Source organism: Colossoma macropomum, unplaced genomic scaffold (assembly GCF_904425465.1).
Source record: "Colossoma macropomum unplaced genomic scaffold, Colossoma_macropomum, whole genome shotgun sequence".
Classification (NCBI taxonomy): Eukaryota; Metazoa; Chordata; class Actinopteri; order Characiformes; family Serrasalmidae; genus Colossoma; species Colossoma macropomum.
Window position 1 is genome coordinate 26,129,242 of NW_023494799.1, and position 25,798 is coordinate 26,155,039.

At 38.3% G+C, this 25,798-nt stretch overlaps 1 protein-coding gene across 2 annotated transcripts; it reads right to left on the reverse strand.

Moving 5' to 3' along the window:
- Positions 1-361: 361 nt before the first annotated feature.
- si:ch211-106j24.1 (aminopeptidase Ey) lies at positions 362-23,828 on the reverse strand. Of its 2 annotated transcripts, none has more exons than XM_036586792.1 (21): positions 23,560-23,828; positions 17,353-18,031; positions 15,035-15,177; positions 14,787-14,929; positions 13,495-13,621; positions 13,233-13,387; positions 13,033-13,146; positions 11,538-11,681; positions 10,775-10,840; positions 10,606-10,671; positions 10,306-10,481; positions 10,084-10,160; positions 9,469-9,602; positions 8,703-8,758; positions 8,429-8,576; positions 8,230-8,321; positions 8,012-8,122; positions 6,409-6,576; positions 4,051-4,191; positions 3,857-3,938; positions 362-1,874 (listed from the first exon to the last, which is right to left on the reverse strand). In XM_036586792.1, exons 2-21 carry the CDS (start codon positions 17,940-17,942, stop codon positions 1,722-1,724), a joined length of 2,886 nt encoding a protein of 961 aa, XP_036442685.1. In that variant the 5' UTR covers positions 17,943-18,031; positions 23,560-23,828; the 3' UTR covers positions 362-1,721. The 2 variants fall into 2 exon arrangements, with proteins under 2 accessions (XP_036442685.1, XP_036442686.1); XM_036586793.1 differs by lacking the exon at positions 23,560-23,828 and adding an exon at positions 21,065-21,331.
- Positions 23,829-25,798: the final 1,970 nt, after the last annotated feature.

A 25,798-nucleotide genomic window follows, 5' to 3' on the forward strand; every position in this document is an offset into this window, starting at 1 on the left:
ATATAGATGCAGTTTACCAAGCTGCCAGAGCGATTTTCACTGTTACTTTCGGTACACCGGAAAAAGAGCTGCTCTGAATTGACTTGATTCAAATACGTATTAATAATAATTGTGTTGATGTAATATACTGTCAGCAGCACTGCTGTGTCTGATCCACTCATACCAGCACAACACACACTAACACACCACCACCACGCCAGTGTTACTGCAGTGCTGAGAATGATCCACCACCCAAATAGTACCTGCTCTGTGAGGGTCAATGGGGGTCCTGACCACTGAAGAACAGGGTAAAAGGGGGCTAACAAAGTATGCAGAGAAACAGATGGACTACAGTCTGTAATTGTAGAACTACAAAGTTCACCTATATAGTAAGTGGTGCTGATAAAATGGACAATGAGCGTAGAAACCAGGAGGTAGTCATGATGTTATGCCTGATCGGTGTATAATAATATAAAGTCAGTAATATAATACAACATAAAGTCAGGGACCACCCTTGAGCTGGTGTAGCTTCAAATTTGCTGTATTTAATTTCCAGTAAAAAGGCTATTAAGTACAAGTTAATCAGGAAGTGTCAGGTGAAAGGAAGGAACAGAAAAATATTTAACAGAAAATTACACAGAAGCCTTAACAAGTAATATAATATCAACATTTTCAGTATTTAGTGTGTCCTTTCCCTTTATTACAGCTTCTGTTCTTTTCAGGAGACTTGCTGTCAGTTTTCCAAAGAAAGGGATATTTTCCACACCTCCAAAGTTCAGTTATAGTGTTCAGTCCTAAGTGTGATTTATCCGAATGACAAATTCATTTGAGTATGCGTATAACTGGCGGTATCTTGCACATCAAACCTGATTTTTCGAAGGGCGAAAATACAACATTATTTTATTCACCCTCTGTTTGATTTATGCTAATTTTCACTGTGAACATGAACTCTCTGACCAATTACCATTGTTTCTGGCAGTGCCATGGCAACAGTTAATATGACAAAAGTGTCACAGTAACTATAACTTTTTGCCCTTGTGTATTTGCCCTTGAAGACATTCTGTCTCTTTGTTTCGTGGTCATCACGGCTGGAGCTGCTTCTCCATAAACAGCTCAAACTGAGTGACAGAAATCCGAGCAGTTCCTGAATGAGGTGGTGAAACTCTCATTTCTCCTTTCGTGTGGAAAGCATCCTGTACAATGCCACCCATTGGCTGTTTTGTAAGAAGCGAAAAATCTTTACGTAGATATTCTGCATGGTGTGTTCAGTTTTGATGCGAACTGTTGTGTCTAAATATTTCTCATTTTTGGTCTTAGAAGTTGCATTTTCCATTTCTCACGATCCAGATCATTTCCAAACACATTCAGTACACTGCAAAAAATCGTATCTTGTCAAGTAAAATTATCTTAAATCTAGTCAACATGTCCAATATTTCTCCTGTTAAGATTGTGGTAAGCATATTTTATGATTATTCAACTTATTTCCAAACATTTTTAACCTGTTTTAAGTAATTTTGTTAAGTAAAATTATCTCACTATATTAGTAGATAATTTTGCTTGTTTTAAGAAATGTGCTTGAAACAAGCTAAATGGACATTTAGACTGGAAATTATTGGTAAGAGTGGTCTCTTTTTGCACAGTACTGTAGCTATTTTATTCATGTAAAAACAATGGACGCATTGAATCAAGTGAATTCAATGCATTATTTTTTTTCCGGTGTAGCTTCAGATGTGCTGTACTATTCATGCTGACTGTGAGATGAACCACTGCAGAACCTGCTGCTTATTGTCCTCCAGCCATTTCATTTTGGCCGTCGTCTTCTCAATAGCCTGCTTCAGAGCCTGCGTCCCAGAGCCAAACCCAACATCAGCGTTGTCCTTTTGGAACTGTTTTAACTGTACGACACAGCAAGTTGGATGTTACTATACTGAAATTCAGTTCAAACACAATTAGCAATATTTAGCATGATTAAACACAACAACCAGAACCATGTATGGAGCAATGGCTACAGGACTCCTCTACAGACTTATTATTACAACAAGGAAAAAACCCTGAAAAATCTAAATTGATTATCTCTCAGTCCTCAGTTGTTCATTTTCTATAGTAGTATCAATGCTAATATATAATCTGAATGACTATGTTTATACTATAGTTTTTAGACTAGGGGTGGGAATCTCTAGGCACCTCACGATTCGATTCGATTATGATTCAGAGGGAGGCGATGCGATTATAAAATGATTATCGATGCATCTCGATGCGTCTCTTTTTTCTATATAGCATTTATATTTTCTCACTGTGAGCTCAAGTTTCGAGTTCAAGTTTCAAGTTTATTTGTCATTTGCACAACATGTCAGGACATTTATGCACTGAAATGCTTGTGTGAGGCTCAGCTAATCACTCTACAGAAAGTAAATAAGTAAAAATAAAAATACAAGAAAAACCAACTGAAATATATTAAACATACACAAAATATACACAGAATACAGAGACAATAAACAGTTTAAAGTGACTAAGTGACTCAGTGTTGTTATTTAAAGTGACCTGGTACTTTTAAAGCAAAGTATTTGTAATGATCCATAATGAATTTACTTCCAATATCTTTTTTAATAAAACAAATGGAAGTGATGAGGCAAGTAAACTAGAAGGCTCTCATTCAGTGCTCTTGCTTGGAGCACGAGAAGCTGCTGCTACTCATCTGAGATAAAATGCGCAGTTACGGTGAAATAAGATCCTGTGGCAGTGGATGACCATGCAGCACGTTACAGCTATTCTACCCGTTTTCTTTAGTGATTGAATAACTTGGGTTTTGGTCTCGTTGTAGAGACGGGGGGGATCGCTGTGTCATGTGCAGCATAGCGCGAAAGCCCTGTTTTGCAACAACTGAGAACCGGCGTGCAGACTGCAGGTCACATAGCAGCGATGCGTTATTCGCATTTATAAGCACGGCAGTTGGTTTCCTGGTACGTTAAATCTGCAACTTGAGACTGTCACACACTAAAAAGTGGCGAAGCTGAAGTCAGCTTCTCTTTCGAATTCTCCCGTTCCACCTTAAATGGTGCCGCATTTACATTCGGCGCCTCAGTTAGAATTTAAGGTGGAACGGGTAAATTCGAACAAGAAGCTGGAGAATAAGAAGCGACTTCAGCCTCGTAAAACAGTTGAACGTTGAGAGACATTTAACTGATCTACTTCTGAGGAAAAGTTTTCTGGCGGAAATGGGAGGAAAGTGGCTGTAGCTGAGCTAAAGCTTAAAGCAGAGCAAAGTAAATCTGCGTTTTTGTTTATATTGTTTAGCCTATAGTAGGACATTATCACATACTGACACATACTGGACATTAAATGTTGCGGCTCCCAAGGTGGTTTGATTTTTGTTGAAAGGACAAAATGGCTCTTCTTATCATTTGTGTTGTGACTCCTGACCTAACCTGGCTTTTAACGCAGAGGGAACCGGTCGGATTTCTCACTTATCCAGTAGTGTTTTTGTCATGTGCCGCCACAGACTGTCCGGGCGCTGCACTTCCGCACTTCCAAGTTCCGCCCTTTGTGTTCCGTCAACTTTACGTTATAAATTAAATATTTAGAAAATCGATTTTTGACATTTGTGAATCGATTCAGAATCGTTCACGTCCGCATTGCGATGCATCTAAGAATCAATTTTTTTCCCGTACCCCTATTTTAGACTATATTTATGTCTCTACAATCACAATCAGGACCAGGCTGCACAAGCAGAGATTTGGAAATGGATATGTGAACAGATTTACATACACAAAATCATTATTTATTGTATTATTTAATTTTTATTAGTGCTAATATTTGTGTTTTTCTGAGCAAATAAATGCTTACTGCCCAAATAGAATGCTTTTTAAATCAGATGTACCTCACTGAGTTCAAAAGAGGTGCAGAATCTGGCCGTAATGTCGTTTATTAAGTTGGAGAATGAAAATGATCCAGTTCCATACCTGGGAACAGACAATTGCAACTTTACTGAATGATACATAAATAATGCTCTCAAACTCAGTATAGACAGTTTGCTTTTGCTTTTTTTTTTCTTATAGCATTTATCACTCTTACGTTTTGAACAGGTATTCCCATCTTGCTCTGACAAAGTTCCATGCTAGAGGTTGGCCAACGATGTTGCTGGCAATAGATCCTATCGTGGAAGTTGCATCTTGCTTGCGAATCTTTTCAGGATCCAAAGTGTAGTCAAGGTACCTTTATTTTGAAAAAGAAGGAAAAAGACAGGAGGACATGCAAAATATGCTTTTTAATATATATTTAATTATAGTTATTCATCTGTCCATGTGACTTGATTGTGAACACCGTTATTACTTTACATCATTTGCTGGTATTACTAATGCACTTTTCCCCTACACTTTTAAGTTAATAACTTAAAGTATACTTATAACATTTGTGCTTTTATAAACCAAAAACAGCCATCATTTATTTTTACATGACCATTACATCTATCTATCAATATCAGTTATAAACAGGCTGTTGATTTTTTGATTCTGTGCCCTTAAAATGTATGTGTGTATATATATATATATATATATATATATATATATATATATATATATATATATATATGTTGAATTGTACTAAACAAACTGTTGAATTCAAACTGAAATTATCAAAAAGAAATCCTCAGCAAAAAGAAACTTAAGCCACTTCTTGCAAATGTCTGGATCCTTTGGATGGCTACGATCCATTTTGTTGCTGTCAAAACAAACTTGTATCTTATATCTCTATTTTTGAGTTTTGTTTTGTTTTTTTTTGGGGAAAATGCCAGTTGGTCTTTGCAGTGTGTTAAAATTTTATGATGAATGAAGCAATAGAAAATGTCCAACATTACTTGGAAAAAATATTGTTCCATTAACAGCTGCTTAAAGTTAAGAACTTTTTTTCTTCTCCTGTAAGGTTGTTTTGTCGCACCAGTGATCATTTGCTTCATGACAGCCAGAAACAGCACAACCTTTATTTTTTTTCTCTTTGTGTTCCACTCCAATAACTCTGCTACAGACTGTAATTCAGTAAGACTCCTTATCACTTCAGAGTGGATTGGTGGGGCTAAACAGCTGTGGGCTGAATTAGAGGTTATATGTAAAAGTGTTTATGGTTGTGACCACTGGTCTTTGCATACACTATATGGCCAGAGTATGTGGACATCTGACCATCACAATTGTATATATCACACTTTTATGATCCCATTTCAAAACCATGGGTCAAATGAAAATTTGCCCCTCCTTTGCACCTATAACAACCTCCACTCTTATGGGAAGTCTTACCACAAGATTTTGGAGTGTGGGAATTTGTGCCTATTCAGTCAAAAGAACATATGTGAGGTCAGGCACTGATGTTGGTAAGGAAGACCTAGGTCACAGTCAACATTCCACTTCATCCCAAAGGTGTTCAGTGGGGTTTAGGTTGGGGCTCTGTGCAGGCCACTGGAATTCTTCCATGCTAAACGTGACAAACTACGTCTTTATGGGGCTTGCTTTGTGCACAGGGGCTCAGTCATGCTGGAACAGAAAAGGGCCTTCCCCAAACTGTTCCCACAAGTTGGAAGCATATAATTGCCTAATATTTCTTTGTGTGCTGTAGCTTTAACATTACCCTATTACTAGAACCAAGTGGCCGAGCCCAAACCCTGGAAAACAATCCCAGACCTTTATCCCTCCTTCACCAAACTTTACTGTTGGAACTATGCATTCTGGTAGGTAGCGTTCTCCTGGCATCTGCCAAACCCTGACTCATCTATGAACTCCCAGATACTGAGGCTCTAGTCGAGGCTTGGTATTGCGCATAGTGATCTTAGGCTTGTGTGTAGCTGCTCGGCCATGGAAACACATTTCACAAAGTTCAGGATGCACAGTTCTTGTGCTGATGTTTCTTTCAGAGGCAGTTTGGAATTCTGTAACAAGTTATGCAACAAGCGATTTTTGTGTGCTAGGTATTTCAGCACTCTTTTGCCGCTCTGTGAGTTTGTGTGGTCTGTCGCTTCATGGCTGAGTTGTTGTTGCTTCTATATCCGTCCATTTCACAATAATAGCACTTAAAGTTGACTGGGGCAGATTAAGCAGGGCAGATATTTCACTAACTGATTGTAGCAAAGATGGCATCCTGTGAAAGCACCATGTTTAAAGTCACTGAGCTCTACAGTATGACCCATTCTGCGGGCAGTGTTTGTCTAAGGAGATTGCATGGCTGTGTGATTGATTTTATACACATGTTAGCAATGGGTATGTCTAAAACACCTTAACTCCATTTGAAGGATGTTCACATACATTGGCCATATAGTGTATATAGACTGGGGAGTGAACTGTGTGCTTTAAAACTTTAACACTGTTTACATAGTACATAGCTTTTCCATGATATGGGCTCTTTAAATGATCCAATTATATACGGTAAAAATCTGTGAAAGTACAGTACCTGTTAAGTAACCAGGGCTCTCTGGTGCAGGCCAGTGCTGACCGCAGTTTGACTGCCTCAGCTGCTACTGTGGCCTTCTTAAACATCCGCCAGCCAAAGTCCCATTCCTCTACTCCTCCTGCAGCTATGGCATAGCAGTACACTGTGGACCTCAGGTTGGGATGAATCCTAATAGACATGATATCAGATACATGTATCGTTTCGTTCTTAAAATTATGATTCATTGTTTATAACATATGCAGTTAGTAAACATGCAACTGTACACTGGTGGCTAATACAGGATTGATTAACAGTCATACTAAACTTAAGAATTTATTTATTATGAAGATTCAGAAAAGATTGGAACAACATTACATTGCCAATGAGTTCCAACACCAAATTTTAAGAAGCGGTAACTTTAGCATACCCGAACAGTGAAGGCTTCCAAATTAAACTTAATGCAGTCACTGTTTAAATAAAAAAAAAAATGTTCCTGCATGATGCAAGGCATACCTGTCCAAAACTCTGGAATTATGTAATTACAGTAACGAGCATTAAAACTAGGGAGTAGTATGTTGTGTGTCATGTTATGTAGCCTCATCAGTGTGACAGAATTCATATTGTTTATGTTTTTATTTCATTTCAATTACTACTATACCCAGCATACACAAATACAACATACAGTCATGTGGTGTCAGCCAATCCTGGCTGCCAGCCTAGCTACTGATCTATAGGCTAATCAATACAACTGGCTAGCATTAGTCTAACTCAGGCTCCAGTCCTTGTGGGCTGAAACTCATCATGAACTGAATTCAGAGCGCAGGATGAGGGTAAACGCTAATCTCCACAACACTTTGGCCCGGAACATTTCCAGTTTGACATGCTTGATCTAACTCTTACCTCGGGCGTCGGTTCTATCTTTATTCAGCACAAAATGCCAGAGAGAAGTTTTTAACCTTTCAATCAGAGAAATGAAGCCAAACTGAGGTAAGGTATCTATATAGCCAGGTTTTGCTAACTTTAGCTTGTGGTCCATCTCATCTGATGAGATAGCTACCTTAATTATACAGTTGTAAAAAGATATTTCACCTCCTAACAGTCATGTTAGCTTCTTCAGTCGCCAGCTAATGAAAAAGAAAAAACATTTCAAATAGCCCACCCCCAAAAAAACATCCTAAAGCAGTTTTTCCTTCAGGACACATCATCACAAGTGGGTTTTCAACAGATTTAGTAGTCCATTAAATTACATTAATTGCATGCAAATTACAAACTGCATAATTTTGTTACGCAGTAAGTTACATTTACATGACAGTTTCCACTTCTGACTTTTTCCACAAACCATAAAAAACTGGCAAAAAAGTAAAAGATGTTTTTTCTTCCTGCAAAACAGGACTGTTTGCACAACAACAACTTTTCATCAAAATTCAAATCGTAATAAAATACCTCCTTTTCTACCTACAAACATGAATTTGCATGAATAAAAAGTTCAGAATCCATGCTTTTGACAACATTTCTCTACTTGTTTCAAAGAACTATGAGTTTTTTAATTAAAAAAAAAAATAATTTCACTATAACTTTATTATCACCACTGATAACTGCATTTTCTCAGGCTTACAGTACTTACTTGTTATCATCAGGATCCTGCATCCACTGTCTAAACCAGGCTTTGGTGAGATCACGGCATCCCTGTACACCAGTTTTGCATGCTAGTGACAGCGCAATGATTTGTGTGAATCTAACCGAGAGTAAGAAACACAACACAGACATGATTCCACACCTTTTAAGCTACCACAGCTGAGAGTGTGAGTTGGAAAAAGGTTGAAAAAGACCATAAATGTTTACTGATCGTTGTGGTCTGGAGGCACAGTGGTCCAGTTTTCAGTGATACTCGTAAAATGATCAAACAAAGGCTTAACCTGTTGTCTGAGGTAGGCCTAAGAAAGGAAACAAGCACAACTGTTGCATTTTCCTCGTTTTGATTAACTCCTGACGTGTTTTGTATGTCAAACTGATCCTTATGAGGCTCTTGAAATGAACCAACCTGCATTGCTCCATAAACGTCACTGCGATCAAACACAAGGAATAATGAGTTTAGACTTCTGAGGGCTGCTTCCCATGGAATGTACTCTCTCTCCAGGGAGAGATATTTGGTTGTGCTCAGAGCAAGAGTTATGTTAATGATGGATGCCCTGAAAAAGCGTAACACGTGTTAGCTTTCAAAGCACATACAATGAGGAAACAATGAAATACATTCATGTACAGATTTTATGACAGCTGTTTATAAATGGGGACTTCATTTGTGATTGGTATCTCACCTAGCTAGGTTAAAGGCATCATCCAGTATTTGTGCTCTATTGATCACTGGTATTATCTAGGCAGACAAGAGACAAACAAGATCTCTTGAGATATCTTCAAATATTTCACTGCTTTGATAGATTAGCATACATTTTCCAGGCTATTAAGCAGATCTTTGGCTTCATTTGAGCTGGATTAGTTTCACCGAAGAATATTCTTTAATAAAATTTGTCTGGATTTGGCTCTCTGATTGACATGACATAGGGTAACTAGTTTCTGAAAATTAGCACAGATCGCCCTGGATCAAAACCTCACAGCCCAGATGTTCACGTCAGCGTTACGGCACAGGACCCACTTAATAACAATAACAACACTTCACAGGGCCGTGTCTGTTAGCAGGTTTTGTTATAGCATGAAGTGGACTGAGTTCAGCCAATTAGAGAAGACCATCCACTCTGTTGTCAGACTGTAAAAACTACACATGCTGCAGATTCATACTTGATTACAATCATTTCAATCACTCAATTATTATCCTCAGGCTGTAAAAACTACACACACTGCAGATTCATACTGAAATAAAATCACTCCATAATTATTAATGTTAGCCTATAAAACTACACTCACTGCAGATTCATACTGGATTAAAAGTAATCTTTTAAATGATGATACATCCTCAAGTAAAACCAATCCTGCTCCAATATATATTATATAATAGCATATTAGAATGGGCAATATATAACATTGATTTTCTGTTTTTGCAAATTATGTGCTTGTATTTTTTTTTACCTGGTGGTTGGAATTCAGTTGACTGAGGAGCCGCTCCCAGTTCTCAAGGTCATAGTTGACTCTGTAGTATCCAGAAACATTTACATTGGCCAAAACCCATTCTCCTCTGCTGACTTTCATAGGTTTGTGGACAGCTTGGAGAAGCAACAAGAAATGGGACATGAAAATGCAGGGAAAAAATGCTGATGATTCATGTGACTATGTGGAGGTTTTGGTTCAGTGTCAAGCCATACATAGCAATGAAAGGCTTTGTTTGCTGAAATTCTCCCATTTTGAACTCCATGTATGTTTTGAGGTAGAAAAGTCTTTCATATACTGTATTCTGGGGCAGAATGTGACCATGCACTAAAGAGGTTGACTTAAGTGTCTGTTAAGGCTGTGAAAACTATATGCTGCAGATTCATACTGGATTAAAAGCAGGCCACCATCACTGCTGTCAGACTGTAAAACTGTATATTGAAATTGTGGATGTTGCCAGTAATGATATAAATTACAGATCATCTCAAGTTAAAACAAATCCAGCTCAAATAGGGCTTAAATGTTTAGTGTAGTGTTTGCCAAGTCTACCAAAGAGTACTGCTGTTAGACTTGAGGTAATGGAGCAGTCTGAGGTACCTGATTTCTGAAGAAGCCAGAGTTGATCTTGTTCTCCACGTTTCTTCATCCATTTGATTGGTATGAACCATTCATAACTTGAATGAAAAGGTTGAAAAACAAACAGTGATGAGAATTATGTAATTTCAGCTCACAATAGATTATCAGTTTTAGCTTCCAGGTTCCCTGCAACATTAAAGTATCTCCTAGTGACAAAAGCTAGTGCTTCAAGTAGCATCGTACTTGAATTCAGATGGTTTTTCCACCACAGAGTTTGGCTCCAGCAGGAAGTGCTTCTGGCTCACGTTTCCTGTCCGGGTGTCAATGGTGACCATTGGGAAGCCCATCTGAAGAATCCAACGATTCATGATATCGTGCACGCTGTGTGGCAGCTTCAGCTGTGGGGTTTTATCTACTGCCTGGAGAACATATATGTATTAATTTCTCATGTAGAACATTAAAGCTGAGCTTATATTTTTAATGTATAATTTTTAGCATATACCACATATACAAATTCACTTACTACTGCCCGTTGTGACTTACCTTCTGAAGATGATCCCAAAGGTCTGAATACACAGAGTTCCCAAAAGCAAACTGATTCAGGTACGTCTGTAGGAGGTAATGTAGAAGAGAATGTTTTGTTTGACCATAAACTCAAGAGGAAAATCACCATTAAACCCATATCTTATGAAAAGTATGTAATAAGGCTTACATTAAGACCCTTGGCAAAGACTGGCTCAGTCAGGAATTCAGAGAGCATCCTGAGCACTGCAGCCCCCTATAATAACAAGCACATGCAAACCGCTCATGAGCATCATCTGTCCTAAAATAAACTGTAGTGACCTTGACTGTTGCTAAATGAGGAGCAATCTCAAGGAGCTTTCAAGGTATTGGACCCTGGCTGAGCCCTCTGCTACTGTATTCAGGGCTAGATTTGAAACAGCAATACTGGTATCTTGATCAATGTAGACAAAAGCAGTCTTAGGCCCTTATATGACATTAAAGGGATAGTTTGGCCAAAAAAATCAAATGAACACAATATTTGCCCAAATGTAGACTGTTGGCTAAGACTAGTTTGTTTTTTTAATCTTACACTAAAGCTACAAGTCTAATGTAGCAAACAAGCAATAGAATAGAATTAGCATTGCGCAAACTGCATGCCTAAATCATCCCACACGCTCCAAGTTGTTAAGTAATTTTAAATAGACTTGCTTAAGTGGTTTCTGACACTAAATAAGGCACTCTTATCTATAACAAATGAACAAAAGTACATCACATAGATAAAAACAGTACTAGCAGCCAAGGCCTAAATTCTGTCTGTACTTGTCTATTTTTATGATAACGGAGGCATGCTGTTTGCACAATGCTAATTGGTAAGCTTCCATTACTTGTTAGCTGCATCTGCCTCATAGCACCAGTGCAAAACTAAAACATTACTTTCATAAGAGAACAGTTGCAGTGAACCACTGCTGTACCTTGCTGTAAGATATGGTGTTGAACATTTGACTGATTTCCGCTGGCTTGTTGACCTCCTCCTCTTTGCAAGATAGTGGATGAGAGGAGACAAGGCTATCTACAGCAAACGCACGATAAATATCATACAGTATGATCTGGTCTTTCTGCGGAAATACAAAAAAGTTCTGTCATTTGCAGAAAAAAAGCCCATCAGTAGTGAAAAGTAGATTTGAGACAAGCAGAGAAAATCTGTTGAAAGTCTGTATTGTAAACTTACATATTTGTTTGTAAGTGTACACTACAAAAGGGGTTCTTTTGGGAAAGCAATGGTTTTATTTAGAACCACGAGTTCTATGTAGAACCATTTGCATACTTAAATAGTTTTTTTGCATGATGAAATGTGTTGTACATGGTTCTATATAGAACCTTTTTTAAAATGGTTCTATATAGCACCAAAAAGAGTGTTTCTATTGTTACAAGCTTAATATCGTAAGAAGAACCCTTTTTGGCGCTATATAGAACCATTTCAAAAAAGGTTCTGTATAGAACCGTGTACAACTCATTCTCCATCAAACCATGCAAACAACCATTTACAATTGTTCAATATAGAACCTCTCCCTCTAATAAAGAACTCTTGAAGAACCATCTTTTTTGGAGTGTACCCTGTACCAACAGTTGTTTGCCATTTTATCTGGTAGCTAGCCTAAACACTGGGCTGTAACATGGAATAAACTTTTCATCAGGAGCTTTTTAAGGCCTCAGCATACGTCTTGCAGAGATGGCATTCGCCAGGCTTCAGTGAACAGTATGACGTAATTGCAGAGAAAACAAACAACTGCAGATGTTGCGCAGAGGCTTTGTTCGCCGTGTTGCACAAATGGTGGCTGGGTGAACTTAATGGACGAAGACACTATGTGACAAAGCTTGTGACTGGTTGGTACAAAAGAGGCATGCCATTAAACAAAGATGGACGACTTTGAGGAGAAAAAAGTATGCTGAGTGCTTTGGCAGAAACACCAATATTTCACTGTGAAACGCGCATTTATTAAATAATCAATGAATACTTATGAAATGTAAGATGTTAAGTCTGTTATTCGGTAGTACTAACTAGTAGAAAGCACTAAAACATGTAGGTTATCTTAAATTTAGGTTTATAAGAGGACAAAGCTGAAGTTGGCTTCCTGTTTGAATTTTTTCCATTCCACCTTAAATAGTGGCAGCATTCTGGATTCATACATCGCCATTGTTAGAACTGTGATAGAATGGTTTTCCAGCAGTCATGGAACTTATAAAATGGCATCATGTCACCTGCATTAGTGGAGCATTCGCAACAGGCAAAACAAAACTGCAAAAAGCATGAATGCTTGTTGAAAGCGCGTTCACGCAACTCTCGAGAAATTTGTTTCGCAAGAAGTTTACTGAGGTCTTTACACCACTACATGTGAGAAGTTGAACATGCAAGAGGCGTGTCATTAATGGAAAGAGAAATGGCAATCTCCCATTAGACGTTCTTACGATGTTCCAAGTTGGTTCTGCATGGTCTGCACCCAGGTACTCCACGTATGAGGCGAATCCTTCGTTCAACCAGAGATCATTCCACCACTTCAGAGTCACCAGGTTTCCAAACCACTGAAGGCCATAAACCACATCAAACGCACATCAAGCAAAAGTTATAATAATGATTAAAAACCCTTATTTAAAGGACTGTTACATACCATATGAGCAAGCTCATGAGAAACCACGGTCACAATTCTCTGTTTATTGCCATTTGCAGAGGTTTGGGGGTCGTATAGCAAAGCTGTCTCCCTGTATGTCACGAGACCCCAGTTTTCCATGGCTCCAGCATTGAAGTCAGGCAGTGCAATCTGGTCTACAAAAGAAGGTACAGAAAGGTTTGCTTCATTAAAGTACCGGCATCACTTCAAAAACTGAAATGAGAAAAAAAAATCTTGTGTTTTGTCTGAGGGTTTAACGTGCCTGACTTGGAGAGTGGATAGGCAGTGTTGTAATACTTTTCAAAGAACTCCAGGATCGGCTGGGTGATGCTGAGGGCATAGTCACCTTGCCCTCCTTTAATGGCTTTTTGTCGTGCCCATATACGAACCTTCCAGAAAAAAAAATCATTTAAGGGACAGTTAAGCCCAAAAATCACATACATACAATTTTCCAGTCACCCCAAAAGTAGTCAGTCAGGTGTTTTAGTTGTGCACCAAAGCAACAAGGCTAATATAGCTACAGGAATTTCACTGATTTAAAACATTAAGATGTAAACAAAGTCTGTGGAGTGAATGTGAAATGCACTGTTTTAGAGAAACCTAGAATTGCTCACAGTGGTGGTGATAAGAAAAGGTGACAAATACATTTCCTGATGCCTGAGGCATTGTTTTACAAACTATTGTACCATTATCAGCATTACATATTAGAACTCAGAAGACATGTGTAGGTTCACTGTTTATTCTGAATAGGAAATAAAATTGCTATATTTGTGTTGTGGACACTGTGAACCCTGGTTCCTATCACCACCATTGTAGAAAAAAAGTCTATGTTTCTCAACAATGAACCATTTTCCATTCAACCATTCTATACATGACTGTTGAAATTCGCCTTTTATGGACGTTTACGCCACACCAATTAGCATCTTACAAACTGCATACTTAAACCATCACACATTTGCCTTAAACCAAGTTGTTATTTCAAATAGACTTGCTTATATGGTTTCTATCACTCTATATTATACCATCATCTGTTTTTATAGACTTTTCTTGTGTCATGTGTAAATTATTAGAGATCGCAGTCATACAGTGTCGGAAACCACAAAAGCAAGTCTGTAAGAGACTACTTAACAACCTGAGGGTGGCATAATTTAACATGTAGTCAGCACAATGCTAATTATTTTAGTGTAAATTTCCCTATAGTCCCTATTGGTAAGGCTGTCCACTTGGCCACCATCTTGACAATGCAACTGGGCGGTTATTTCCAGTCATACAAGGTAAGACTGCTTTCTCTTTGAATAAGATCTTAAAAACTTGTCTAATATCTGGTTTCTGTTACTTCTTAGCTACTTTAGCCTCATAGCTCCAATAAAGACTGAAGAAGCTACATCAGGCTCATAGCTAAACTAAAGGAAATGTATGTTGGCTGATTGTGTAAGATTGCTTTTTTTGGTTGAATTGTCCCTGTTATGGCTGTGTTGGATTAATTAGCACTAAATCAATCCCCCACTGACCTTGTATGCTTGCACCATTCATATATTAACAATAAAAAAATACCATGAGATCCTTGTTGTCTTTTTGTTTGGTGATGTAAGTGAAGTCACAGACAATGAATGCAACAAGATACGTAGACATCTTCTTTGTGGGTTCAAATCTAGTCCTAATAACCTTGATTCCATCAATTTGAAGGTTTTCTGTACCTGAAGGGACAAAATTTAGATATATAGAAACCCAGGCTTTATCAGTGACCAAATGTAAGCCGCTTATGTAGGTCGTAGTTGATGTAATAACAACATTTCTCTCACCTATCTCTCTACTGTTAGAGAGGGCAATAGTTCCTGGCTCATGAATGAGAGTGATGTGAAATATGGCCTTCATAGCTGGTTCGTCAAAGCATGGAAATGCTTTTCTGGCATAAGTGGCTTGCATTTGAGTGATGGCAACAACCCTGAAAAAAAACACAGATCAAATGTGAGCGTGTTGTGGAATGAGCCACCCAACTTCGGTCCTGGAGAGCTGCAGTCCACCAATTTGGTGATTAACACACCTGTGATACACTGAGACTCATTTATCAATGGTAGGACATAGAGCTTAAACTGTGCCTGATATTTTGATCTGAACCTGAATATATCCCTATAGCTTTGTGCCTAACCAGATTTGGTCATGGGACATGGGAATGTTTTTTAAGTTGGGAGAGCTGAAGATTTAAAGGTGCCGCGTGTGAGATTTAGGGGTATCTATTAGCAGAAATGGAATATAGTGTACAAAACCATGCTTTCATTAATGTATAATCACTTGTAACCCTGAATCTTTGTGTTTTCATTAGCTTAGAATGAGCCCTTCAGCAGGGGCCACCATGTTGCGGCATGTTTCTTCAGCAACCCAGAACAGATAAACCATACACTCTAATGGCGCCTTTTGCGTTTTTACATTGAAGCAGCAGCTTGAATTTGGTGGCACTATAGCACCGGTTGGAAGATGTAGAAAGAAGAACAATCAGTGGTTGCTGGCGGTGCTGGCTAACCATGTTGTGTTGTAAAATGAAATCGGGACAGACAACGGCGGAAAACCTGACAGCAACAGTAGGTTCTGCTACATGCTTGGAAAGGCAGGGGTGAGGGAGGGGTATTCAGTTGGTTGCAATCTGCTACCTCACCACTAGATGCCACTAAATCTTACATACTGCACCTTTAAGTAGCATGTTTGCCGTGTGGACAATGACATCATGCAAAATGATTTCCCCCTTTTTTTCCCTTTTTTTTTTGCTAATTTGCTGACTTGAATGCACACAAAGCAGGAGATATAATGGGTGATAAAATGCCATTATTACTTTAGATGATTCTTTTTAAGTTTAAAAAACAATATTAGGCTGCTTTGGAGTTTCTCTCTTTGCACCTAACCTGCGCGTGTTTTAGCAACACCGCACCAAAGCGGCCAACAGTTGTTGGCTCACAGTATTAAAAATACAGCATTTACTTATGCAATGCACAACTACTACAAATTTTGAAAATATATATATAAAAAAAAAAAAAACTACAAAATTTAGACTTTACTCCAAAACAAGCACACATGGGCCTTCATGCTCAAATTGTCAGAAAGTTCAGAATATTCATCATTATTATTTTTTAAAGTTGCAATCCCGCACTTCCTGCGTCAAATATAGAATCTGAACTCGACTGTAGCCTGATAGGGGCTGAACAGGAAAATCACCAAACTGTGGCCCTCCAGGACTGAAGTTGGATACTCCTGTTGTTGAACAACCAAAAGTAAGAGATGTTAAATACATTTCTGATTTAGTCTCTCAATAGGCTCAGAGCACGTATTGGGCTTGGTTCTTGTTCAAATTTCATAACAATGTTTGTGTTTCTCATAGTTTCTCTTCTCTCCCACTTTCAACAGATTTTGGCCTGAGTTTACCCCTGATTTAGTTTGACTCCCTAGATTTATCACTCCCTAATTTTATTATCTCACAGGGTCATATTTTACTAGTAATTTATTTTTCATTACATCTATTTATGATGTGCTTTTGTGCCAAAAACTGTCATAATTAATTTTTACTTGGCCATTTTCCAACCTCTCTTTAACACTTACAGTTAAACAGAATGTTTTTGCTATGAATTCAAATGATTTGCACATATGGGCTGCATGGACTGCAGAGAGAACAGTATATCGAACTCTTTTGCTCTTCAAAATTGAGCAATGTTTGGTTTTCCATGATTTGGGCACACTGGTCACTTGTCAGAACTTGGTACAGAGGAGCCACCATGTATGTTAAAATGGATGCAAGAATAATATGACCACAAGATAAGTTAGCAGGCATCATCATTAGAAACATCCTGTTTGCGATAGTCAGGTTGATACAGCATTTTGTTGGGTTATGAGTATAGAATCTTAACTCAAATGTAACCCAACAAAATACTGTGTCTTACTATAGGTAAATAAGTCCCAGCAATACAGTGCACCCCGCATAAGGAGCTCCAGAAGACTGATGATTCTGTTTAAATAAAATGACTAACCTGGAAGAAAACCAAAAGATGAAAAGGAGATATTAAGTATACTCCTGTGAACTTTCACTTTTGCTAATGTCATCATTTTTGTGAAATACTTTCCAAATACTTCTTACTTTTTTACGCCATCCTCTGTATATTCGCTTCTGTAGAATCCCTCCAGGTCATCCGCCAGCTCTCCTTTGAACTCTGTATAAAGACGGTAGGCTCTTCCTGGCTTTAGCCTCCCTTTCAGCTGAACCACCAAGTATTGTGTTTCCACTTGGAACCAAGTTTTCTTTATGGCTGGCGCTGCTGCGCCATGCAGGTCTTTTAGCTTTGCATGGCGTCCATCGAAAAGAGTCAAGTTGAGCTTGTGGCAGTGAATTATGATTAAATCCGTCTCTTTCTCACATGTGAAAACTACTTCAGAACTGCCTGTGAAAATATACATGCCCTGGGCGTCCTCAGTTAGCCTAGGCCACAGAGTTATATTGTAAGATTGTGGCTTTAAGGTGTCAGGAAGTCTGTATTTGTCCCAAGGTTCATTTGATGGTGGTGCAGTGGGTGTCACATGCGATGCCTTCTCATCATTAAGTGGAAGTGCCCTTTTGGCCTTTTCTTTGGAGTAAACTATAGATAATGCTATAATGGTGACTGCAGCTACAGCAGCTAGCAACGCTGCTGCTATGGCTTGGTTCTTGCTGATGTAAAAGCCTTTTCCCATGACTGGACGAAGCTGAGAAGTGTGGGACAGTTTCAGGCAAGACTCTCTCTTCCTCTATACGCTAACAAGGAGATTCTAACATGACATGGCTGGAGAGAAAGAAGTTAAACAAAATTAGCATTCCAACTCTTTGCCAACAGTTTTTGCAAGACAAATCGCATGCATTTTGGACACAGATAAAGCTGTTGTAACTCCAAGCCTAAACGTCATCAACCCTCAGAGCAAAAGAATTTCCATAAACCACCTACTGACAAGAAATAGAAGATGTATGCACTTTTGAGGAGCAGTGAGTCATTCAGAGCTTTACAAGCAGGGTTGGGCTGTAATGGAATATAAGTATTGGGAATATGTAGTAAGAATGTGAAAATTAGGAATCTGTTTTCAGTCCAAGTTACATTTTGTAAAGGCAGCATTCAGCATACAGTTTCCTTTTATATTTTTAGGAGAATAATTTTAGAATGCGTACCCACTATATTTGTGTTCATATATATATACGGCTTCTCTGCAAACACTGAAGTTCATTCTAAAGCCTGATAAATCACTGTGATGATCGAGTTATTAAGCTGAGCATTGATGACTGAACTGACTAGTGAGCATGTTTTGTCTTGTTTTTGTGTTCTGTGACATACCTCAACTGAAAATCACATAGCTACTCATTTTATAATCAAATTTGCAAGATTTTGTTATTGGCATGTGGCAAGTTCTTGGCTTAGGTAAAGGGTTGGCAACATGCGGCTCTTTTACTGTCCTGTTGTGGCTCCACAGCAGAATTAGATTTTTAGGTAAAATTAAAATAATCCTACTTTGCAGTAGAATAAAGCTCTGCTGATCATTTAACACAGTTTTAACAATACACGGTCTTAAACACTGGAGTTAATATATAACTGCTAATTCACCCTTTAACCCTGAAACAAGAAGCTGGCGAATGAGAAGCTGACTTCAGTCTCGTAAAAAGTTGAATGTTGAGAGACGTTTTACAAGAAACTATTCTACTTTTGAGGAAAAGTTTCCTGCCAGAGATGTGAGAAAAGTAGCTGTAGCTGAACTAAAGCTTAAAGCACAGCAACGTAAGTCTTTCATTTTTATTTTAGTCTATACTAGGACATTAGCTAGCACATATTAAGACATATTTTTAGCCAAGATGGTAAAACCAATAAAATGGACGTACAATGTTGTGGCTCCCAAGGTGGGTTGATTTTTATTGAAAGGACAAAATTGCTCTTCTTAACATTTGAGTTGCCGACCCCTGGCTTAGGTCATGAAAGAGCAGTGGGGATTAATGTTCATATAACTTTTTATTAGAGGAACAGCATGAAATAAATAAAAATTACAGCAGAGTTTTTCCCATGTACTTTATCAATATGTATTCTGACATCAATACTTCTAAATCTGTACTTTTTATGTATTGTAATGGAATACATTTAAGACAGTGTACTCATTATTCAGCCGTCACTACTTTCTCAAAGTATTTTGCCCAACCCTGTTTGTAAGTCTATTCAGTGTTTCAGAGAGTTGGGTGGAATTTATCGAACTGATAATGATATGAATACTGATAGTATTTATGAAGAAGGTAATAAATTTAATGGCCCACAATCACTTCCTGTGATATAACTCTTTATTGTCTGAAATGAACTCAACTTTTACTAGCTGTGACACTCTACATTAGATGCTTTGTCATAGTGTTGGCTTCAATGAACATTAGCTTCAGTGAATCAACATTAGAGAATGAAATGTTACATTAATACCACAGTTATGCCAACATGCCTCAGCCCACTGTGGTTCCACCTTAATTGAACACTGAAAGTCATGTTATTTTGTGTTATACCACTATGCTGACAACGTTTCAACATAACATTTAATGGTTTGGGAAAATTACTGCCTTCCTGCCGTTATGTCAGCGTCACCTCACTCAGTGGTCCACCTACACTCACCATCAACCTTTTACTTACACTCATTCAGCACTTCACCTTGCCTTATATATTTTACAGTTTGTTTATTTATATATATTTACAGTTAGTCTACCTCTATCCCATTCTTCATTGGTCAGTTTCTCTTGACCAGGTATTATTTCAGTGGTGATTCATTCTCAGCACAGCAGTGACCCCTACATGATAGCGTGTGTAGCACTGGTGTGATTGTAACGAACACAGCAGTGTTACACATCACTACTCTACACTCTCAAAAATAAAGGTTTCTAAATCATTCTAGACTTAGGTCTGTGGTTCTAAGTACACTTCATTGCCTTAGAACCATTATGACTATATAGAAAAGAGGCTTTTAGCAAGATAGCAGGGTAAAAATTAGATAAAAAGTCTGTATTCATTTTGGTAAGTTAGGTTTCATAAACTATTAGCACTTATAAAATATATAATGATGTATTGTGCTAGGACTGTGTAGACGTTTGTCTCAGAAAAGTTAGTTAACCAGCCAACTTATAAATGAGCTAACACGAAGGTTTTTGCCACTAGCTAAAGCTACAGTTTTTACCATTAGCTAAAGCTAGATGTTTTATTATTAACCAAAGCTAGAATTTTTATGATTAGCAAAAGCTAGAATTTTACTATTAGCTGGCTAAATAGCTAGCTAGTTATTGTTATGCATATGGTAGCTAGCTACCACTGGATTTTCGTCTTTGCTTTGACCTTATGAAGAATAGATTGTAGGAATTTGGTCATTGTTCAGCCTCGTTCCATCTCCTTTACATTTCGGTTATAGCTTTGATTTCATAACAAAGCTATCAACGGTTATTCTAGATCTGAAAAACCGTACCAAATTTTTGGTTTTGTAAAGGTTAGGGGCCATTTAAGCAAGAGTTCTGTGCGCAACTACATGTTTTTGTGCTCCAACCTAAAATTGATCTTTATACCAATCCATATAGCCATATATTGAAAGGTTCTTAAGAAACAAAAAGTGGTTCTTCTGTGGCATCACTCCAAAGAACCTTATTTGATTTTACTTTGCATCTTTATTTTTAAGAGTGTGCTAGATTCACTACCCAAAGATTTCCAACTAAGAAACTGACCATAGATGAAGGCCTAAAGGATGGCTACAGATAGGCTATAGAGTCTAACTTTGTCTCGTTACATTGTAGTCAAGTCTAACATAATGAGACGCTCACTTACCTACTTAAGTACAAACAAGCTCTCTATCTTATTCTTGCAAGTGATGCAAGTCCTTTGGAAGTCCTTTGGGAGTTGCTTATCGATATTAGCAATGATAAATGAAATTATCGAATTAAAATTATGATTTCTTTCAGGATCCAATTCAGTTAATTTGATTAAAAAAATTTAATTAAATTTCAATATTCAATGAAGTATAGCACGGCTGAATCTGACCACAGGCCAGGCAGGTCTAAACTGCTTCACACCACAGAAGTGTTGGGGTAGGGTGATCTGGGCAAAAGTTCATCTCACAGATGCTTTGGCCTGAAAAAAACAGTCCCTTTGATCTCGTGAGGGGGCATTGAAAACATAATCATTGTTTCAAAGCCGGCTGCAATAACATGTAATACGTTTATTGCCCTAAAGATAAGGATAGAAGACATAAAATACAGAACTAAGAAGGCTGTGATGATGGTAATGATTCTTCTTGGATTTACCTTTTCCCTGTATAGGTCAATAACAATACTGATTTGCATTGCCTAAGACTCTTAGGCAAAGGTGTGCACTCTTAAAAATAAAGGTTTCTAACTGGTTCCTGGCTTGGACATTCACTTTCATTGATGTAGAGGCATTACATGATGTCCAGGCTCTTCAAGCTTTGAAGTTAACATGAATCACAAATCAGAACACATTTTTCTTCCTTACCGTGGTATATTTCTGAGTCAAACAGGATATTTGGACAGGAAAGTATTCTGGTTGGGACATGATTATATCCCCTGGAATTTGATTGGATCGTGAAAGCATAAAATAAAGATGCAAATAAACATGGACCCAAATGCTAGTCCACAGTCAAATGTGGAAGTCTTCACTCCTGCAACACCTCCAGCATGCTATGATATAATTGGTTAGTATAATTTTTCTCTGCCTGTGGTGCACGGTGATGTATTCAAACACCAAAAGGTGTTTAAAGAAGCAAACGTTCAGAGGAGCAGGAGTCACTATGCTTTGATACATTTGAAACATTACAAAAATTATCCCCGATCTCCAGTAATGTCACAGCCATACATGGCTGGGAATCCAAGAGAACAAAATCGTCTTCTCTTTATGGCTGCCCTCCCTCTCCAGCATCACCCAGCGTGATGCTAACCAACAAGGCTGTCAGTTAGCTGATGTTAGCAGAATTAACGTTCTCCTCCAAGTGTGTTGGTGTTGTGTTTGTGGCAGTTTGAAAAGATACAGGGGCTGGCTTTACATGTCTCAGAGAAAGCTCATGCTAGTGTTTACCCTCCCAACTTGGTAGCATGTTGTGATAGACCTAGCTAGTGAGTGAGAACTGAACATGACTAAATTAGGAAGAAAAACTGGGGAAAAATGAAAAAAAAATGTATAATATGATGAACCATGCCTAATATGAACATGAACTATGCCTAATATGAACATGAACAAGTTTCAAAAAGTCGATTTTGATTTCAGGATGACTTTAAAGAGGTTCTGTACACTCACGTCTTACACACATACCTTACAAATTGTTTTCTTTATGAGATCTTCAAAGAACCCTTTTTTGGCACCTTATTTTAAGAGTGTAGGTGGTTTATGTATGTGAAAACTGACTTTCCTCTAACTACAGTATTCTGCCGAAGTCACTTATTTGATTTCCAGTCAAAGCGGCCATTACGTACAAGTTATTAATTTTAGATATGCACGAGGAGATTATAGATTAGATATTCCACTTGCATAAGGAAAACAAGTCTTTAAAACTAAATTCAAAAACAATCACAAAAAATCTGTGCAAGACCTGGTGGATGGCCAAAACTGCCCCATCACATAAAGCTTTCATCTTTGAGAAAGAGGACAATTATCAAGCTTCACTCTTGCTTCAGATCTGAAAAAATCCACAAGTCTTTCTGTCCATCATTCCACTGTAAAAAGACAACTCAGCGCTATGTGTCTGAAAGGATGTGTAGCTCAAGAAGCCTCACTGAGAAAAGGAGACAGACACTTTGGAGGTGTGGAAAAATATTCCTGCACATTTCTTTGAAAAACTGAACGCAAGTCTCTTGAAAAGAAGCTATAATAAAGGCAATGAGTGAACACACTATTTACTGAAATTATATTATATTTAGTTGTCAAGGCTTAATAATTTTCTGTTAAGTATGTTTTCTGCCATTACTTGCCTTTTACTTAATGACTGTTTTGACTGGAGTAAGTTAAGTAAATGAAAGGTGGTCTCTGGCTTTTGCGTAGTATTTTATGTCCACCTGGAAGTCATGTAAGGCAGATGAAGGATAATAAACACACATCTTAGGGGCTTTCAGCAGCTTTCCATAGCGAACACCAACATTCAGTCCTGAGCCGAGAAGCTAACCTCCCACCCGTTCACCATTTGCTGGGTTGATTTGCAGCAGAAAAGTGGAAACATACATGCATGTGCAGGAAACCACTGCTTTGTCAGTCCCAGCAACGTGCAAGAGGTAAAGACAGCTAAAGTGGAGCAGAGAAAGTAGAGCAGTACATACCAGGTGTCCATGAAGAATAAGCCCCCGCAAAACAGAGATGTGCAGACTGAGTTGAGGTGATAAGAGTAAGAAAAATACTCTCCTTCTCTCCTTTTTTCTGTCTCTCTCTCTCTCTCTCTCTCCCTCTGTTCACATCTGGGAGAAAGGGGGGAGGTGGTCGCAGCTTATTCAGGTCTTTACACACGCACACTCGCGCACATGGGCAGGCAGTTAGAGGAATGCGCCTTCTGAAACAGAGCTTTAGCCCTTCAGACTACGCATAAACATGAAGTCAACACGCTTGCTAGCACAAAAACCAAAAACAGAAGGCATGTTGTGCAGCCAGACTGATGTTAAACACGCTGTACGTCACAACCTCAGTCATCTGAGGTTTCTTCAGCGTCCCCTGTTTGCCTCGGGCCTGAGCAAACGCATTATGTTACAGTGAGCTCAATCCACATATCTCATGCAATAATATCTGTCAAAAACAACATTTGCAAAGTATGAACCTATTGACCACATTTGCTGAAGGTGGCCACAAAAAGACCACACGAAGACCAGAGAGTCAATAACTGTTATTTAGAAGCCACACAGGTTTAAGGAACCTGTCTAATCCAGCTTCTAGCCTGAGAATCAAGCCAAAAGACCAGTTAGCCCTAGGCCTGAGATGCTAACTTTAGCACCTTCACTTTTAACTAGCCATTTGCCAGATGCTAACTTACAAGCTTCCATTACTTGTTAGCTACATTAGCCGCAGAGCTCCACTGCTAAGAAGCAACTCTGGCCTCCTAACATGTCCTGGGCATTTGACCACGTTTGGTGTAAGAGAAAATTTTGAATAGAAAATTAAAGAATGAACATTTGGAGAGATGTTTCACACAATATTAGCAACTGTTGACACAACCTGGTACACCCTGAAACTAGTAAGCAGGTCAAAAGATGCTCCTTAAAGTGGAAATTCAAAAGAAAGGAAGAAAAGGAAAGAGGAAAAAAAATTCACTGGCATCTGGGACAAATTATTTCATCATCAACTTTAAGCTTCAAAGTGGAAATCCAAGAAGATGTGAGTGTCAAAGATTCCGAAGGAACAGCTTTCTACCACATTTCTACCACATTTAGGACTTACAGCGTACAGTCAAAGAATATATTTGTATATTTGTGTTGTATATAGGCTGTAAATATATGATCTGAATCTAGAGATGATGATAAATCATTTCAGCTTATTTCAGAATTCCAGTAAATGGAACATGGAACAAAATCTACATGCTTTGTGAGGCTTGAAGCAAAGCCACATGGGTAGTGTCTTACAGGCATCTGCCTCCAGAATGCTGCTTATTCATTTCCTGTAGATTTAAATCTTAAGTTTTGCAAGATTTACATTAAGTGATTAGCAAGACATCCTCTCAAAGAGGAATTTTGCTTGTATGCATTTGCAGTTGCAGGACTTGTATCTCTTTTGATTGGCTCCGTCCTTCTGTCAGCAGAATGCAAAAAACATTTGAGTAAATTACTGCAGTGCCCTGGGCCTGAGCTCCCACAGCCGTGCCAAAGAAAGCACAAAGAGAAAATCTTGGTGGAAAAACTTATCAAAACAAAAATGATTTATATATTTATTTATTAATCAGATGCAGAGCATGGTTTGATTTAAGCATGACAGTGTTATCTAATGAAGAACAGTCAACAAAGTGGCTAGAGTAGGTGCTCTATACACGTGTGTAGGTTTCTGCATGAGTACTGCGTTACGGCCTAATGAAAATAGACTGGAGTTTGTTATTTTATCCAGTTGAACCAATAATGGACTTTCCAGGCAAAGGCTTCCAGGAATTTGCACGAGAAGAATTCCCACCACAAGCCATTCTGCTTCAATGGCTGAACTGTGTCAAAGAGTTCCTCCCCCATTTGAGAGTGGGTTACACCATAATGTTTTCATATCTCAGCCACGAAGATGCAAGTCTCATGCAATTTTCCACTACTATGGGAATTTGCCAGGTCAGAAGTGGATTGTGGATATAACATTTAACATAATTTGTCTTTGCATACAATGTTTTCTAGAATTCGCCAACTAAAAAGACTTAAAGGTCCTAGCCAGGAACTGTATCCAAGCCAGGAACTTGTCATAAGCACCAGTGTAGAAGAAAACCATACAAATCTGCCCAGTGCAGTCAAACCTCAAAATGTTCCTAAAGGAATGGTTTGGCTAAGTTTTACACAGTTTTCCCCTTTACCCTAAATTTAGTTGCCAAGACATGTTTGGTGACTG